The following is a 15,651-nucleotide window of genomic DNA, read 5'->3' as shown; positions in this document are numbered from 1 at the left end:
CATAATTAAGTTGTCCGTGTAAGAAATGATTGACACGTAAAAAGTTTATTTTATTTATTTATCGATGAACTTTAAAATTTGTTTCAAAAAGATAAAACTCAATACAAACTGTGTGCTTCTGAAACCAGAGGGCAATGAGGGGGCAGAAGGGGTTTACTTTCTCAATTTATTAATTTCTTCCAATATTATTCTATATATATTTTTTTTATATATATAATTTTCATAAAATCCTACCTAAAAAGGACCCATAATTAAACTTATATAGTTTAATTTGTAGGAAAAAGCATGACTAAACAAAACACACAAAAATGTCTTTTCTTTTAAATAAACCCAAAAAGTTTAAGAGATAATGTAATTAATTCACCAACGTTACAATTAAGTTAGGACCATTATTATAATTATCATATTTTTATTTTTATTTTATTTTATTGAGTTGGAGAGGCACCCACACAGCTAAGATTCTCTCTAATCTCTAAGTGCTAATTGGAATGATTAAGCAATGGCCATATTTAATTACTTTACACCTTTTTTTTTTTTTTTTTTTTTTTTTTTTTTTTAATTTATAAATTTCAATTTATAACCCTGAACTTCTGGACCGATCAACTTTAGGCCCAATGAGCCATGGCTTTAAGTGTTTAATGCTTGGGCTCACTCGGTCCATGAAGTGATCTTCTTGACCTACCAAATTGACTATCAAATTAAATATGAGTGTAATTATGTTGTACCAACCATGAAGTGATCAAGCTTTATACCATTGGCAAGAAGATTGTATTAGCTTATATACAAATTTCTTCGATCGATCTATTAAATATTGTTGTCTAGCAAATTAAAAAACCAAGTGATTGTACCATGTATGATATGAATCCAATTATTGATTATTTGCATGTACTCGAAGGATCAATTACAAAACGCAATACAAAAAAGATTTAAATGTCAAATCAAAAAAAGAATGGAGTCTTGAGACTAGTAAAGTGCAGTAGACATCCTGTGATATCTTCTTAATTGGTGTGAATAAAGGGAGAGTGTTTCCACAAAGAGTTGTGTTCAACATCTTTCTCATATATATTCATACCGGATGGGTTCGTGGTTCTTTTAACATTCCAAAAAATACATACATTCATACTAAAAATACAAATTTTGTAATATGTGCACTGTATTAGTATCAAAATTTGTATGGTTTGGAGATACCAATAAGCTTAGTGATACAGAGTGGGATCAGATAGCCTGGGCGTTGGGATGAGAACAAGAGGTGTCTTCATCTTCAAAACAATCCCAAATTTCTCCTCAATTTCCAGTTTCTCGCCCTCTTCCAGCTTCCAATCAAAGGAATGCAAGAGCGTTGCAAGCAAGTACATGAACGTTCTTTCCGCCATGGCAATCCCTGCACAGTTTCTTCTGCCGGATCCGAACGGGAAGTAACGAAAATCACTCCCACCGAAATCCCACTTCTGGTTGTTCAGAAACCTCTCCGGGTCGAACACCAATGGATTTTCCCAGTGGTTGGGGTCTCGTTGAATGGCCCACACATTGATGAACACTCGAGAGCCCTTTGGGATTGTGTATTTGGAGATGATGGTGGTCTCACTTGGGGAGTGTGGCACTAGCAGGGGTAGAATTGGGTGCAAACGCAATGTTTCTTTCATTACGGCTTTTAAATATGGCAAACTATGAATGTGGGACTCCTCCACCATGTTGTCTTCTCCCACCACGGCGGCTACCTCTTCCTGTGCTTTCTTCAGAGTTGCAGGGTTGTTTATCATCTCTGCCAGCGCAAACTCTATGGTGTTTGACGATGTGTCTGTCCCCCCAATCACCATATCCTACCAACACAACCCATTTTCATTTCTCAAATTTCTTACTTCAATTTTCTTATTCACAATCTTATCTTATTTTAAATAAAAGGTTGGATTTGACTGTAAATTGAATTATGTCAAAAACAAATACAAGAAGCAAATAAACCACTCGAGTGTAGAGATCTTTTAGAGCAAAGAAACTTTAAACATACATCTCATTAGTATCATATCGCTACGGAGAGTCGAGATTCCTAACAATCAGCTCAGAATGAACTTGTAATATTAACCTATAAAAAAATAAAAAAGGGATTAAAATTAGTTACCATGAGCAAGGCTTTGAGATGGGTGATGGTGAGAGGAGTTTTGGAGTCGCCGGCATCTTTCACCTCAAGTAAGAACTGCAAAAAATCATTATTCTGGGCGCTCTCGCTGTCCTCCCCACCCACAATTTTGAGTCGTTGATTGATCATGTTCTCGAAAATGGTATCGAATTTCAGAGCAAGCTTGCGCATCTTCTTTTCAATGCCTTGGAGATCGAAACGAGCCAAGCTTGGAAAAAAGTCCGAAACATTAGGCTTTCCAAGTAGCTCAGTCAAGTCAGAAACTGTCTCTCTGAACTCAGCTGCAAGGCTATCCCTCTGGTCCCCCTCCATTATCCCACCCCACAACATGCTCGTAACCACATTGAAAATCGTCAAAAAACTCTGTTCTCCAACATTCACCGCCGACCCGCCTCGCCCGTACAGGTTAGCGACGGTGTTTCTGACCTCTCTACGGCGGAGATCGTATACGGACTCCAAAGTGGCGTTGCTCAGCATCTTGACCACACAAACTTTTCTCAACATTCGCCACTCGCTTCCATACGGGTTCCAAACTATGTTGGAACCGCCGTACGTGGCGGCTCTCCCAGCCTGAGGAACGTCACGATTGGCGAACGTGACATCGTGATCTTTCAAAATCTCGCGTGCCACGGAGGGTGAATTGACGACTATACCCACCTTATTACCCAATTGGAGCTTTACAATTGGCCCGTATTTCTGCCCCAAGTCTCTGAAATAGGTGTGAAGTTCCGGGTCGAGAAACGGCAGGTTTCCGAGCAGGGGAACTCCCGGAGGACCTGGTGGCAGTGGCACGCGCCGACGCGTAACTTTAGTATAGACGAAAATTAGTAGACCGGCGAAGAAGACGGTGAAGAGGAGACGGGATTGGTTATTGGCGGCGTCAATCCACCGCCATGGGAGCAAGAAATTGAGGGAATCTATGAGAGTTTGAAGAGAATTGGAGGTGGTTTCCATGGCGGAGTGGAAAAAGAAGGAGAATTAGGTGAAGCTTTGTAATGTTGGCGAAGGCCGGCGGAGTGTTGGTCACCCTAGAAATTCGGTGGACATGAGACGGATAAGGAATTTTTGGCTCTACTTTCATCTTCATCTTCCACTCGTCCACTCGGATCAATTATCTATATATTTTTGTAGTAGGAAAATGCTACCACCACAATGCTCTGACACTAGTTGTTATTAAAGACAAATGTGAGAGCTTTCCAAAAGTTTTGGTACCAATTGTTGTAATTAAAGCAAAAACAAGATAGATTACACTTACATACCCACAAATGTAAATTAAATAAAGAGATACAATGATTTACAAGGTTCAGAGAAAAGAAAAACAAGATCGATTACACTCACCTACCCACAAATGTAAATTAAATAAAGAGACAATGATTTACAAGATTCAAAGAGAAGAAATTTTTCTACATCCCACAGTGTTAGCTAATTACTACAATCAAAGTGTTTACAACTATATTTGTCACACTCTCACACTAAAAAGTCATTCTTACAAAGTTTTCTCTCCATTGTCTCTGGATAAACCCAAAATGGTAATGACTTCACATTCAAAAATAATATTAGACAAAACTTTGTACCGACATAATAATACTAATTCTCATACATTGATTCATGTACCAATATAGAGAAGATGTGAGATCCTACGTTGATTAAACAAAACACACAAAAATGTCTTCTTTTTTTTTTCTTTTAATAAACCCAAAAAGTTAAAAGAGATAATATAATTAATTCACCAACATTAACCATATGGGTGAATACCGTAGAAAATACTCATTTTAACCGTCCCCTATGTCCTATCCTAATTGTTTGTTTATTTATTTAATAATAATAATAATAGTAGTAATAATAATAGTTATTAATTTTAATAGACACCTAATTGAAAATTTTAAAAATATGTACTTAGGTTAGGTTAAATTATGAGAGTTTCTTTTTTGTTAGAAGCATTTATTGATCCGTCTGGAAGTTCAAGGCCGCCGTTTCTCGACCCCGAACTTCACACCTACTTCAGAGAATTGGGCCGTAAATACGGGCCCATAGTAAAGCTTCAACTCGGTAGAAAGGTGGGTATAGTCGTCAATTCACCCTCCGTGGCACGTGAGATTTTGAAGGACCACGATGTCACGTTCGCCAATCGTGACGTTCCTCAGGCTGGGAGAGTCGCCTCGTACGGCAGTTCCGACATTGTTTGGACCCCGTACGGAGCCGTGTGGCGCATGTTGAGAAAAGTTTGCGTGCTCAAGATGCTCAGCAACGCCGCTTTGGAGTCCGTATACGAGCTCCGCCGTAGAGAGGTCAGAAACACCGTCGCTAAACTGTACCGGCGAGGCGGGTCGGCGGTGAATGTGGGAGAGCAGAGTTTTTTTTGACGATTTTCAACGTGGCTACGAGCATGTTGTGGGGTGGGACTGTAGAGGGGGACCAGAGGGATAGCCTTGCAGCTGAGTTCAGAGAGACAGTTTCCGACATGACTGAGCTACAGGGAAGGCCTATTGTTTCTGACTTTTTTCCAAGCTTGGCTCGTTTCGATCTCCAGGGCATTGAAAAGCAGATGCACAAGCTTGCTCACAAATTCGATACCATTTTCGAGAATATGATCAATCAACGATTGAAAATTGGCGGTGGGGAAGACGGCGAGAGTGCCAAGAATAAAGATTTTTTGCAGGTCTTGCTTGAGGTGAAAGATGTTGGTGACTCCAAAACTCCTTTCACCATCACCTGCTCACTCTGGCAATTCGGACAACCATCGTCCAAAGTCGCCGGAGGAGATGTGACAACGATAAAGAGCGGAAGGGAGGGGAGAATAACGCTCCAGTACCTATTATTCACGAAGGGTAACTACACAACATTGTTGATAAAGATGCGTGTTAACTTACAGACACAAGGTGTGTGGGACGCCATTGAGCATGATAACGACGTCGAGCAGCGTAGGGACAGGATGACCCTTGTTGCCTTCTACCAAGCAGTCTCGGAGGACATCATTCTCATGTTGACAGAAAAGGACTCTACAAAGGCAGCATGAGAGATCCTACAAATGATGCATGTGGGTGTGGAACGTATCAAGTTAACGAAGCAAAAGTGAAAACCTTGAAGAGTGAGTTCAATGATATCCACATGAAGGATGAGTCTAAAAACGTTGAGAGAAAAGAAATTGGTGCTTGATGAAAGGATTCTAATTTTACACTATGTTGTGGGCTGGAGATAGAGAAGCTCTATGAAGCTGGACATTCAGTGTGATCGTAGGGGAACCATACTAGAAAGAGATTAGAAAGGGCCTGAAAAAGAGAGCTAGTGAGTTATGGGCAACCATCAGTCTATACGTTGTTTGTGAGCCGCCAAGTACCAGTCTTGCAATAGTACTAGCGCAAAAGGATCAGTCCTTCACTTGCCATGAAGTTGACGATGATAGTCAGCGACATCCATTTGTTAGGTGACAAGGTGGAGAAGATTTTCGTCGCCAAGAAGTTCCTTCGAGCTGTTGCCCCAAGATTCATGCAAATTGTTACCTCCGTTGAGCAGTTCGGCGACCTCAAGAACATGTCAGTTGGGGAGGTCATTGGTTATCTAAAAGTCCATGAGGAGAGCTTTTGGGGCTACGAAGACAAAGAGGAGGAGAAATACCTCTTACTCACACATGAGCAGTGGCTCACACGGACGAAAAAGAAAGATGTGGTTGACTTTTCTTTTTCAGGTACAAGGGGACGTGACAACAGCCCTGACAAGGAAAACAAAGATTGTGGACGTGGTCGCGTACATGGCCACAGACTTGGTGGCAGAGGAGATCAAGATAATACCTCACAAATTCATGACCATTCCAACCCCTAGAAGGATAAGAGTATGATCAACGGTTACTCTTGTGGAAAATACGAGCATTATGCGGCAGAGCACCGTAACAAGAAGCACGATGAGAAGACAAACCTCATGGTCACGGATGATGAAGAACCCGCATTAATGTTGGTCGAAAAAATGCCCAGCTTGTTAATGCTCAATGAAGAGAAGGTTACGGCGAACCCCTTCATAGATGGAGAAGACCAAGTGGAGACGAGCATGTGGTACCTAGATAACATTGAAAGACTATCAACGTCTTATAAAAACATCCATTGGCATTGACAACAAAAAAAAAAATAAAGAAGAAATCAATGGGTCGAGAGACAAAGGGAGAAAAAGGAAGGGAAGAACAAATTTAAGAAGAAACCAAAGGTTGCTTCAATCTATAAGTCTATGTGTTTTATCAAACTTATCATTACCTATAAGGCCATGTGTTTTATCAAACTTATCATTCCAACCAAGGGAGTCTAGAAGTAAACCTAAAAAGAAGGTTGAAAAACAGGTACATTACAACAAACGTGTCACGTTTTAACCCTTTCAATATTATATATAATACAAATTTATCATCATTTAATTTTAATATATAATTTTAAAAATTTAAAGAGATTTTTTTTCCTTAAACGGTACTGATTGATCCCACTGGAAGATGAGAGCAGAGCCAAAGATTCCTGATCTGTCTTATCTCCACCGAATTTCTACGGTGACCAAAACTCTGCCGCCCTTCGCCAACATTACAAAACTCCACCCAATTCTCCCTCTTTTGCCACTCCGCCATGGAAACCACCTCCAATTCTCTTCAAACCCTCATAGATTCCCTCAATTTCTTGCTCCCATGGCGGTGGATTCACGCCGCCGATAACCAATCCCGTCTCCTCTTCACCGTCTTTTTCGCCGGTCTACTAATTTTCCTCTATACTAAAGTTACGCGTCGGCGCGTGACTCTGCCACCAGGTCCTCTGGGAGTTCCTCTGCTCGGAAACCTGCCGTTTCTCGACCCGGAACTTCACACCTATTTCAGAGACTTGGGGCAGAAATACGGGCCAATTGTAAAGCTCCAATTGGGTAATAAGGTGGGTATAATCGTCAATTCACCCTCCGTGGCACGCGAGATTTTGAAAGACCACGATGTCACGTTCGCCAATCGTGACGTTCCTCAGGCTGGGAGAGCCGCCACGTACGGTGGTTCCGACATAGCTTGGACCCCATATGGAGCCGAGTGGCGAATGTTGAGAAAAGTTTGTGTGGTCAAGATGCTGAGCAACGCCACTTTGGAGTCCGTATACGATCTCCGCCGTAGAGAGGTCAGAAACACCGTCGCTATCCTGTACGGGCGAGGCGGGTCGGCGGTGAATGTTGGAGAACAGAGTTTTTTGACGATTTTCAATGTGGTTACGAGCATGTTGTGGGGTGGGATAATGGAGGGGGACCAGAGGGATAGCCTTGCAGCTGAGTTCAGAGAGACAGTTTCTGACTTGACTGAGCTACTTGGAAAGCCTAATGTTTCGGACTTTTTTCCGAGCTTGGCTCGTTTCGATCTCCAAGGCATTGAAAAGAAGATGCATAAGCTTGCTCACAAATTTGATACCATTTTCGAGAACATGATCAATCAACGATTGAAAATTGCCGGTGGGGAGGACGGCGAGAGTGCCAAGAGTAAAGATTTCTTGCAGTTCTTACTTGAGGTGAAAGATTCCGGCGACTCCAAAACTCCTCTCACCATCACCCACCTCAAAGCCTTGCTCATGGTAACACTCATTTTAATCCCTCTTTTTATGTTATATTACAAGTTTATTGTGCTTTAACTTGTATAATTTTTAATTGATTCCTTAAAACAAGTCGGTAAATTATGGATCTTAGATGTATTCAACGAGTCTATAGCTTTGACCAATCTTTGAAATTTCATCTTAATGGGATAGATCATTACAATGGTTGGTATTCAACCCGGAATTCCTAGTACGCGAGAGTGATCAGCTCGTGTTGGCTATGCCTCTGCCCTTTGTACACACTGCCCGTCGCTCCTACCGATTGAATGGTCCGGTGAAGTGTTCGGATTGCGGCGATGTGGGCAGTTCGCTGTCTACAATGTCGTGAGAAGTCCACTTAAACTTATCATTTAGAGGAAGAAGCCGTAACAAGAATTGTTAGTAGATCTAGTAGAATAGAGTAACTAGTAGAATTATTAGCAGACTTAGTACAATTAATGCCTAACCTATACAACCATTAGTAGTAGTTTACAAATTGTGACCAAATTTTAGGTTTGTGGACCAAATTTTAGGTTTGTGGACCAAGTGCTTTAATTGTGAAGATTGTCGGTGATTCTTTCACTTCCTTAACTTCTAGTTAATGTTTGTGGACAAAAATTTGAGAAATGGAAATGGGGTTGTGTGGGCAGGATATGGTGACTGGGGGGACAGACACATCGTCAAACACCATAGAGTTTGCGCTGGCAGAGATGATAAACAGCCCTGCAACTCTGAAGAAAGCACAGGAAGAAGTAGCTGCCGTGGTGGGAGAAGACAACATGGTGGAGGAGTCCCACATTCATAGTTTGCCATATTTAAAAGCCGTAATGAAAGAAACATTGCGTTTGCACCCAATTCTACCCCTGCTAGTGCCACACTCCCCAAGTGAGACCACCATCATCTCCAAATACACAATCCCAAAGGGCTCTCGAGTGTTCATCAATGTCTGGGCCATTCAGCGAGACCCCAACCAATGGGAAAATCCATTGGTGTTCGATCCGGAGAGGTTTCTGAACAACCAGAAGTGGGATTTCGGCGGGAGTGATTTTCGTTACTTCCCGTTCGGATCCGGCAGAAGAAACTGTGCAGGGATTGCCATGGCGGAAAGAACGTTCATGTACTTGCTTGCTACGCTCTTGCATTCCTTTAATTGGAAACTGGAAGAGGGTAAGAAACTGGAAATTGAGGAGAAATTTGGGATTGTTTTGAAGATGAAGACGCCTCTTGTTCTCATCCCGACGCCCAGACTATCCGACCCTACTCTGTATCAGTAAGCTTATCCATGGCTTCTGCTTCTGCCATTGTTGTTCCTTCAAACCTTACAATTTATACTCTATCTAAGTAACTATAGAATCAAGTTTACGATTAGGGGTTAGATGACGAACCTCTAATTGTTTTCATATGACAGCTTTATTATTACATATATGAACAAATCGTGACATATTAAACATGAACTTTACAATCATTAATCTAAATCCAATAAATTAAGAATACTTTGACTATAGTATGATTACTTGAACTATACGTTGAGACATAAGAGTGGATCAAGTTCAAGTATATAGTCAAAATGATCTATAGTATAGAGTACCTTATTCTGAGGACACTATGGATGCGGCCCACTTTTGTATATGATATAAACAATGTGATCACTAAATTGTACATGTGGAGACATGTGAGTGGGGGCGTCCTATGCAATGAGTATTGCATAAGATCGGACCATGAAGAAAATCATTCTCACTTTATAATGTCATTTACGGTTGAGACTGATTTTCTTTTCATTCGATGACCTAGGTAACTCGATATTAATCCTGAGCTAACCATGAACTCCTGTTTATTCGGAATTATCCTTAGATTTGCATGGGTGAGAGTGACTCGAGTTTGCTAACTCAATAGGCCTCCCATTTCAGGGGTAAGACTGGGTGAATGGCTGGGGATATGAGGTGCAAGACGGAATTCACTCCTACCCACTTTTAGGGATAGAAGAGAGGTAGTTCCCTTAAGCACTGACTCTAGGTCTTGAACAAGGGGCCCCACCCTCTCATTGGCCTGAGAGGGATTTGATTTACTAGTTGGACCACAAACCAATTGTTCATTAGAGGATCAGTGAGACATAAGGAACAAGCAGTAACTTCAGGGGTAAAACGGTAAATTGACCCAGCTCTAGCTACGAACAACATGTGAATGATCGACTTACTAATCATAGTTATATCAAATGGACAGAAATTTATCTATAGTGAGGGGAGTGCAACTACTAGGCTATAGTGGAGTGTCCTAGTAGTTAACGAATGTTGGTTAACCAGGTTAATGAGTTTAACCGGTTAATCTTGGATCGTTGGAGCCCATGATCTATAGGTCCATTAGGTCCCTCTGCTAGCTCATATCGGACTAAACCATAAAACAGCGTGACGAGTGAGTTCGAAGTGTTCGAATTCAAATTAGGGAATATGCGCTACATATATATATGATATATTTAACCGCATTTTTGTTTTATTTACGAATTAAACAAAAAGAGAGAACCTGAGATATTTAAATAAGATTTAAATATCTTAATCAATTATGTGTCGGAATTGATTGAGATTGGCATTTGAATTAATATTAAATATTAATTAAATAGTTTAATTAATCACTTTAATTTGAAATTAATTATTCAAATTAATGGTTGTATTAAAATGAAAAAAGTCAAAATGTTGACTTCGTTTAATGGAAAAATCCATGTTAGTGGAATTTTGAGGTGTCAAAATTTGGTTTAACCAAACTTGCATACTTGCCAAATAAACCTCACAAGTTTGAGTGAAATTTTGAATGTCAAAATTTGGTTAACTCAAACATGCATGCTTCTTCACATAATCCCAAACATTTGAGTGGGATTTTGAGTGTCAAAATTTGGTGATCTCAAATTTGCATGAACATGCAAACATGACTCTTTAAATAAAGTGATCATGGTACACGGAAGGTCTTCTTCTTCTTGGTGAAAAACTTTGAGAAAAACTTTTCACAAACACTCACTTCATATATACAAAATCCCTCCCAAGTTTAGTAACTCATCGAATTCCACAATCCCGTTCTAAGGTTGGAGGATAGTGAAGAAGACACCAGTGGTGGTTCGAAACCGGTTCGTGAGGAAAAAGGAGTTTGAACTACAAAAGGTTAGTATTCAAACTCATTAAGTTTTAATACTTATGAACATACTAGTTATTTACTATAATTAATGTTGTAAAAGTGTCTAAGATTCAAATTGCTTTGTTATATTAACACCATCATTATTTATTATTTATTTATTATTTATTTTTTTTAGATAAATCAGAGGAATCAATTAAATTTTTTTAGATTTAACAGTATTTTTAGACAAGATATTTGGATTAATTTAACCTTATAACAGCTATCGCTTGAATTATTAAAAATATAATTCAAACAACCAACCAAACTTAGGAGTTAATGGTGTCTAATAAATTAATATGTCTGGAGGCAGACAAATTATCCCCAGTCATTATTACCTTTTAAATTAATAATTAAGAATATGATTGGTCATTTATTTTAGTATTTTAAAAATATAGTTAAATTACAAGTTGTTTTGTGTTTTTTTTTTTTTTTTAAATTAACTTAAAAAATGTTTAATATATTCTTACACTTTCAAATTTTTTATATAAAAAATTCCTAAAAATTAATTTTTTAAAAAAAAATAATTACTTTATTAAACATAAATTTAAAGCATATGTCAGACTAAAATTATAATTTAAAGATAAATTTAAATTTGAAGATTAAATTTATAATCTTATAAGAAAAATCGGTGTACGTCACATGTGCTTTTATGACGAATAAAACAAAAGTAGAGGACGTGTAGTGCCAGATATTTAGATATCTTTTAAATTATAAAATATTACATTTACGTAATCATTTATTTAAATTGGATAATGATTGTTGACAAAAAAAATTTTAAATTAAATTACAAAATTTAAAGTTTTTAATTTTAAATATTTTTAATTAAATAACTTTAAAAACTCAATTTCAAAATCTTAAATTTCATATCTAATTATTTTTTAACTATTTGAAATTTATAAATAAACTCAATTCAATTTATATAATTTTAAGAGATCATTCAAAACGTTTATATAAGAAATAGTTATAATTTAATCGCAAATTTATTCAACTTTAACAATATTTTTACACTTGTTAGTAATAAAATTAATTAAAAGTATCTTAACCAATTGGTTTCGCTTATTAACCCAGTATTTCAATAAATTTGTTACGACTAGGTCTCTTACAAAGTTGTCACATTAAATTTACTGTAGTAATAAAATTTGATTATATTATAATTTCGTTTATCTTTTTCCAACAAAAATTAAAAAAAGTAAATCAATCTTTGATTAAACAATAACTATTTGAAGAAAAAAAAACATGAACCGTTGTAAAAATATATCGACTTATGACTGCTCTATTAAATTAAATATTCCATATAAAGTCTAGACTTAAAAAGGATATAAGTTGCATATTGACTAAAATCATTAATTAATTAATTAATTAGTTATTAATTAACATGAGTTTGCTTAGAAAAATTGATTTTGAATAATTATACTAATCATTATTAATTATTTATTGTTCTTAATTTTGATGACGTTAATCTGACTAAGTATAATTTATTGATTTAAATTATAATTATAATTAATAATAATGGCCTATAATTAATTGATTTAAATTAGAATTAACAATAATTATTATTGTTTTATTTATATTTTTTCAAATATTTTTTTAATTTAGCTAAAAAAAAAACTCTATAAAAGGCTACTACTAGTTCGACATTTTCAAGTTGGACTCCAAATATCGGTAATTACAATGTCAATCTCTGCTTTCCTCTGCTCATTTTGGTCCCTTGATTCGGATGAAGTCAAACAAATTTCAACCGCCATTTTCTTAGTCTCCGTCGTCACTTTTGCTCTTTTCTGGTTCCGATCAAAAGTCCGGCGTCCCTCTTTGCCTCCGGGCCCCCGTGGCCTGCCGCTGGTCGGATACCTTCCATTTTTATTGCGAAATATCCACCGCACATTCGCCGATTTGGCCGAAATCTACGGCGCTGTTTTCAAGCTCAGGATCGGAAACAAGCTGTGCGTCGTTCTTAACTCCCCTTCCTCCATCAATGAAGCCTTCCGCCACCACGAAACTGTCTTCCCCAACCGAGATACCACCGTTTGTGCTCTTCTCTGCAGCTACGACGGCTCCGGCATTGTCTTCACCCAGGACGGCGACGATTGGAAGAAGCTGAGGAAAATCTTCGTCCGGAAAATGCTTAGCAAATCATTTCTCGATGCGTCTTATTCTGTCCGAAGACAAGAGGTGAGAAAAGTGATTAAAGGCGTGTTTGAATCGGCCGGAACCCCAATAGACATCGGCAAAGTGGGTTTCCTTGCTACTATGAAATCGGTTTTGGCAATGACATGGGGCGACTCCGGGCGGCTGATCGGAGAGGATGGGATTGATTTGGATGTTAAGTTCAGGGCAGTGATGGATGAACTGGCGGTGCTGCTTGGAACTCCTAATTTGTCGGATATTTTCCCGATATTGGGTTGGTTTGATTTGCAGGGAATTGCGAGTAGAACGAAGAAGGCGATGCGTGTTTGTGATGAGATTCTGAATACCGCCATTGAAGAACAGAGGAAGACGGGAGGAAATGGTGTGGTAAAGGGAGGATATTTGCAGTTGCTGTTAGAGCTCGAGGACGACCAAGATAATTCAAACCCCATTACAGATGACCAACTCAAGGCTTTGCTATTGGTACGATTTTAACTCGACTTAGTAGAATAAGTTACTAATTTATGGACTAATTTATGGAGTAAATTGAGTAGAATCGATAGCACTAAATAGATAACTAACTTATGGAATAATTATAATTGTCCGTAGATTTAATATAATAAGTTACTAATGAATAAACTCCAATAGAATTGGTAGTAGTTGACGAGGATGGTTGGGAGAAAGTCTAAGATCATCTATAAGTAAGGATATTATGAGGCTTTTTGAAGTCACAAGAGTTTATGCTCAAAATGGACAAACCATTGTGGAGGTTAGTAGTCTTTAACCGTTACTAAATTTTTGGTATTAAAAAAAATTTGGAAGCTAGTTAGTGTTTTCTACGTGTATGTTCACAACAAATACAACCGTTGATGCTCATATTTGGCTACACCAATCGAGTTATTAAGGACATGTCATTTGTGTATGGTAACAGGACATGGTCATTGGTGGAACCAAAACAACAGTGACAACAATTGAGTGGGCGATGGCGGAGCTAATGCAGCATCCAAACACAATGAAGAAAGTGAAAGAAGAGCTAAGAGAAGTGGTGGGTTTAGACGCAGCAGCAGAAGAATCTCACATGCCCAAATTAAGCTTTCTAAATGCAGTGGTCAAAGAGACGATTCGTTTACACCCACCTATATTTCTCTTGGTGCCTCGTAGCCTCACCAGCACAATCACCCTTGAGGGCTACTCCATCCCAAAGGGTTCCGCCATGTATTGCAACATTTGGGCCATTCTAAGAGACCCTAAAGTTTGGGAGAACCCCTTAAAGTTCATGCCAGAAAGGTTCTTGAATGAAGGTGGTGGGAAATACGAGCTTGGTGGGAGTGCCATGGAGTTCAGCCCGTTTGGATATGGCAAGAGGTCATGTCCAGGGATCCCTTTGGCTGAGAGGATGTTGATGCTCATATTGGCGTCGTTGTTGCATGCTTTTGAGTGGGAATTGCCTCAACATTCAGTGCTTGATTTCGATGAGAAGTTTGGAGTTGTCAACAAGAAGTTGAACCCTTTGGTTGCTATTCCTACGCCAAGGCTATCCAATTTGGACCTCTATTTGGTTTGAATAACGTATTAGTGTGCAAGTAATTTTAAATTTAGTAAAAATAAATCATAATGTTTGGTGTATGAATATTAGATTGTTGTGATTTGGCTATATGATGATCGAAGTATACAAGCATTATGATCGGGCAGAAGTAGCAAGTAGGCTTCAATCTTGTCCCGTTATAATGGTTGGATGCAACGATCACTATTTATTTGTAAACGCTCTCTCCCCAGCGGTGGGTCCAAATCAACAAGTTGGTGGCAGGAACTACCTAGATGACCCACCCGAATTTTCACATAAGGATTAACCGCATGAAACTTCGATGGGTTGTACTCAAGCCATGAACTATCACTAACTGATATGAAAGTTGAAGCGTGCTTGCATTTAATGAAATTTATGTAAAAATAGAAGAACAATAGGAGCACAATTTACAAATTGATAGACGACAAACTGGTAAAAATATATAACCGAGTTCATAAAAATATAAGGTATGAGAAATACAAGCCACTTATCTATCTTGATCCCTAAAACCCTGCATTTAGGCATGCTCTTGATCGCTCTATCTAGCCTTCATTTGAAAAAATAAGTAACTTGCTTATAGTTTTCTTAGTTCTTTCCTAAATCTTATTTTTATTGATCCATTCGTCGTGTCTTATTCATACTTACGAGTACATTCCTAAGTTATATATAGGCTTTCCTATGCTATTCCCGAGGTTCACTTAAGCTCAACTTAAGAAAAAAAAAAAAAAAAAAAAAAAACAGAAACTATAAAATTCTTTTCTCTTTGACCTTATTGAGCCATCAATTCTCACATATCAATTCTTCTAAGCTCATCTTTTTTAGAGGGTTTGTTTGTAAGGTTCTAAGGGTTTCTTGTTTACATATTCTACCAGTCCCTTTCATCATCGTTATCATCATCATAGACTTATAGCTAGTAGGCCCTCCAGGCGCAACCCCACCGTTTTAAGGGTTTCTTTCCATTTCTTGTTTAAACAAAAAAAATTTCTATTTCAATAGTTTTTGTTACCATGAATTTAACGAATATCTTTATTAAATAAATAAGAAAGAAATTTTTTTTTTTAAAAAAAAAAAAAAACTTCCAAAACGTGGAAGATAAAACAGGCCCA

The 15,651-nt window shown here is 38.1% G+C and overlaps 3 protein-coding genes across 3 annotated transcripts; 2 read left to right on the top strand and 1 right to left on the bottom strand.

Moving 5' to 3' along the window:
- Positions 1-1,038: 1,038 nt before the first annotated feature.
- Positions 1,039-3,240, bottom strand: LOC111808134 (geraniol 8-hydroxylase). The gene is made up of 2 exons (XM_023693947.2): positions 2,117-3,240; positions 1,039-1,820 (listed from the first exon to the last, which is right to left on the bottom strand). The coding sequence occupies exons 1-2, from the start codon at positions 3,086-3,088 to the stop codon at positions 1,197-1,199; spliced, it is 1,596 nt and encodes a 531-aa protein (XP_023549715.1). The 5' UTR covers positions 3,089-3,240; the 3' UTR covers positions 1,039-1,196.
- A 3,351-nt stretch (positions 3,241-6,591) lies between these two features.
- On the top strand, positions 6,592-9,152 carry LOC111809384 (geraniol 8-hydroxylase). Its single transcript, XM_023695835.2, has 2 exons — positions 6,592-7,701; positions 8,349-9,152. Exons 1-2 carry the CDS (start codon positions 6,730-6,732, stop codon positions 8,970-8,972), a joined length of 1,596 nt encoding a protein of 531 aa, XP_023551603.2. The 5' UTR covers positions 6,592-6,729; the 3' UTR covers positions 8,973-9,152.
- A 3,358-nt stretch (positions 9,153-12,510) lies between these two features.
- Positions 12,511-14,675, top strand: LOC111808656 (sugiol synthase). The gene is made up of 2 exons (XM_023694773.2): positions 12,511-13,464; positions 13,913-14,675. The coding sequence occupies exons 1-2, from the start codon at positions 12,529-12,531 to the stop codon at positions 14,543-14,545; spliced, it is 1,569 nt and encodes a 522-aa protein (XP_023550541.1). The 5' UTR covers positions 12,511-12,528; the 3' UTR covers positions 14,546-14,675.
- Positions 14,676-15,651: the final 976 nt, after the last annotated feature.

This window comes from Cucurbita pepo, chromosome 13, assembly GCF_057944985.1.
Source record: "Cucurbita pepo subsp. pepo isolate OVF chromosome 13, ASM5794498v1, whole genome shotgun sequence".
Classification (NCBI taxonomy): Eukaryota; Viridiplantae; Streptophyta; class Magnoliopsida; order Cucurbitales; family Cucurbitaceae; genus Cucurbita; species Cucurbita pepo.
Note: the sequence above shows the minus strand (reverse complement) of the source record. Positions and strands in the feature narration are given on the sequence as shown.

What these genes read in the sequence shown, in the direction of transcription:
- LOC111808134 (XM_023693947.2), bottom strand. Translation starts at nt 3,088, where the DNA reads ATGGAAACCACCTCCAATTCTCTTCAAACTCTCATAGATTCCCTCAAT. An exon ending in ATCTCAAAGCCTTGCTCATG is followed by an intron (nt 1,821 to 2,116) that starts GTAACTAATTTT and finishes TTGTGTTGGTAG; the next exon opens with GATATGGTGATTGGGGGGAC.
- LOC111809384 (XM_023695835.2), top strand. Translation starts at nt 6,730, where the DNA reads ATGGAAACCACCTCCAATTCTCTTCAAACCCTCATAGATTCCCTCAAT. An exon ending in ACCTCAAAGCCTTGCTCATG is followed by an intron (nt 7,702 to 8,348) that starts GTAACACTCATT and finishes TTGTGTGGGCAG; the next exon opens with GATATGGTGACTGGGGGGAC.
- LOC111808656 (XM_023694773.2), top strand. Translation starts at nt 12,529, where the DNA reads ATGTCAATCTCTGCTTTCCTCTGCTCATTTTGGTCCCTTGATTCGGAT. An exon ending in AACTCAAGGCTTTGCTATTG is followed by an intron (nt 13,465 to 13,912) that starts GTACGATTTTAA and finishes GTATGGTAACAG; the next exon opens with GACATGGTCATTGGTGGAAC.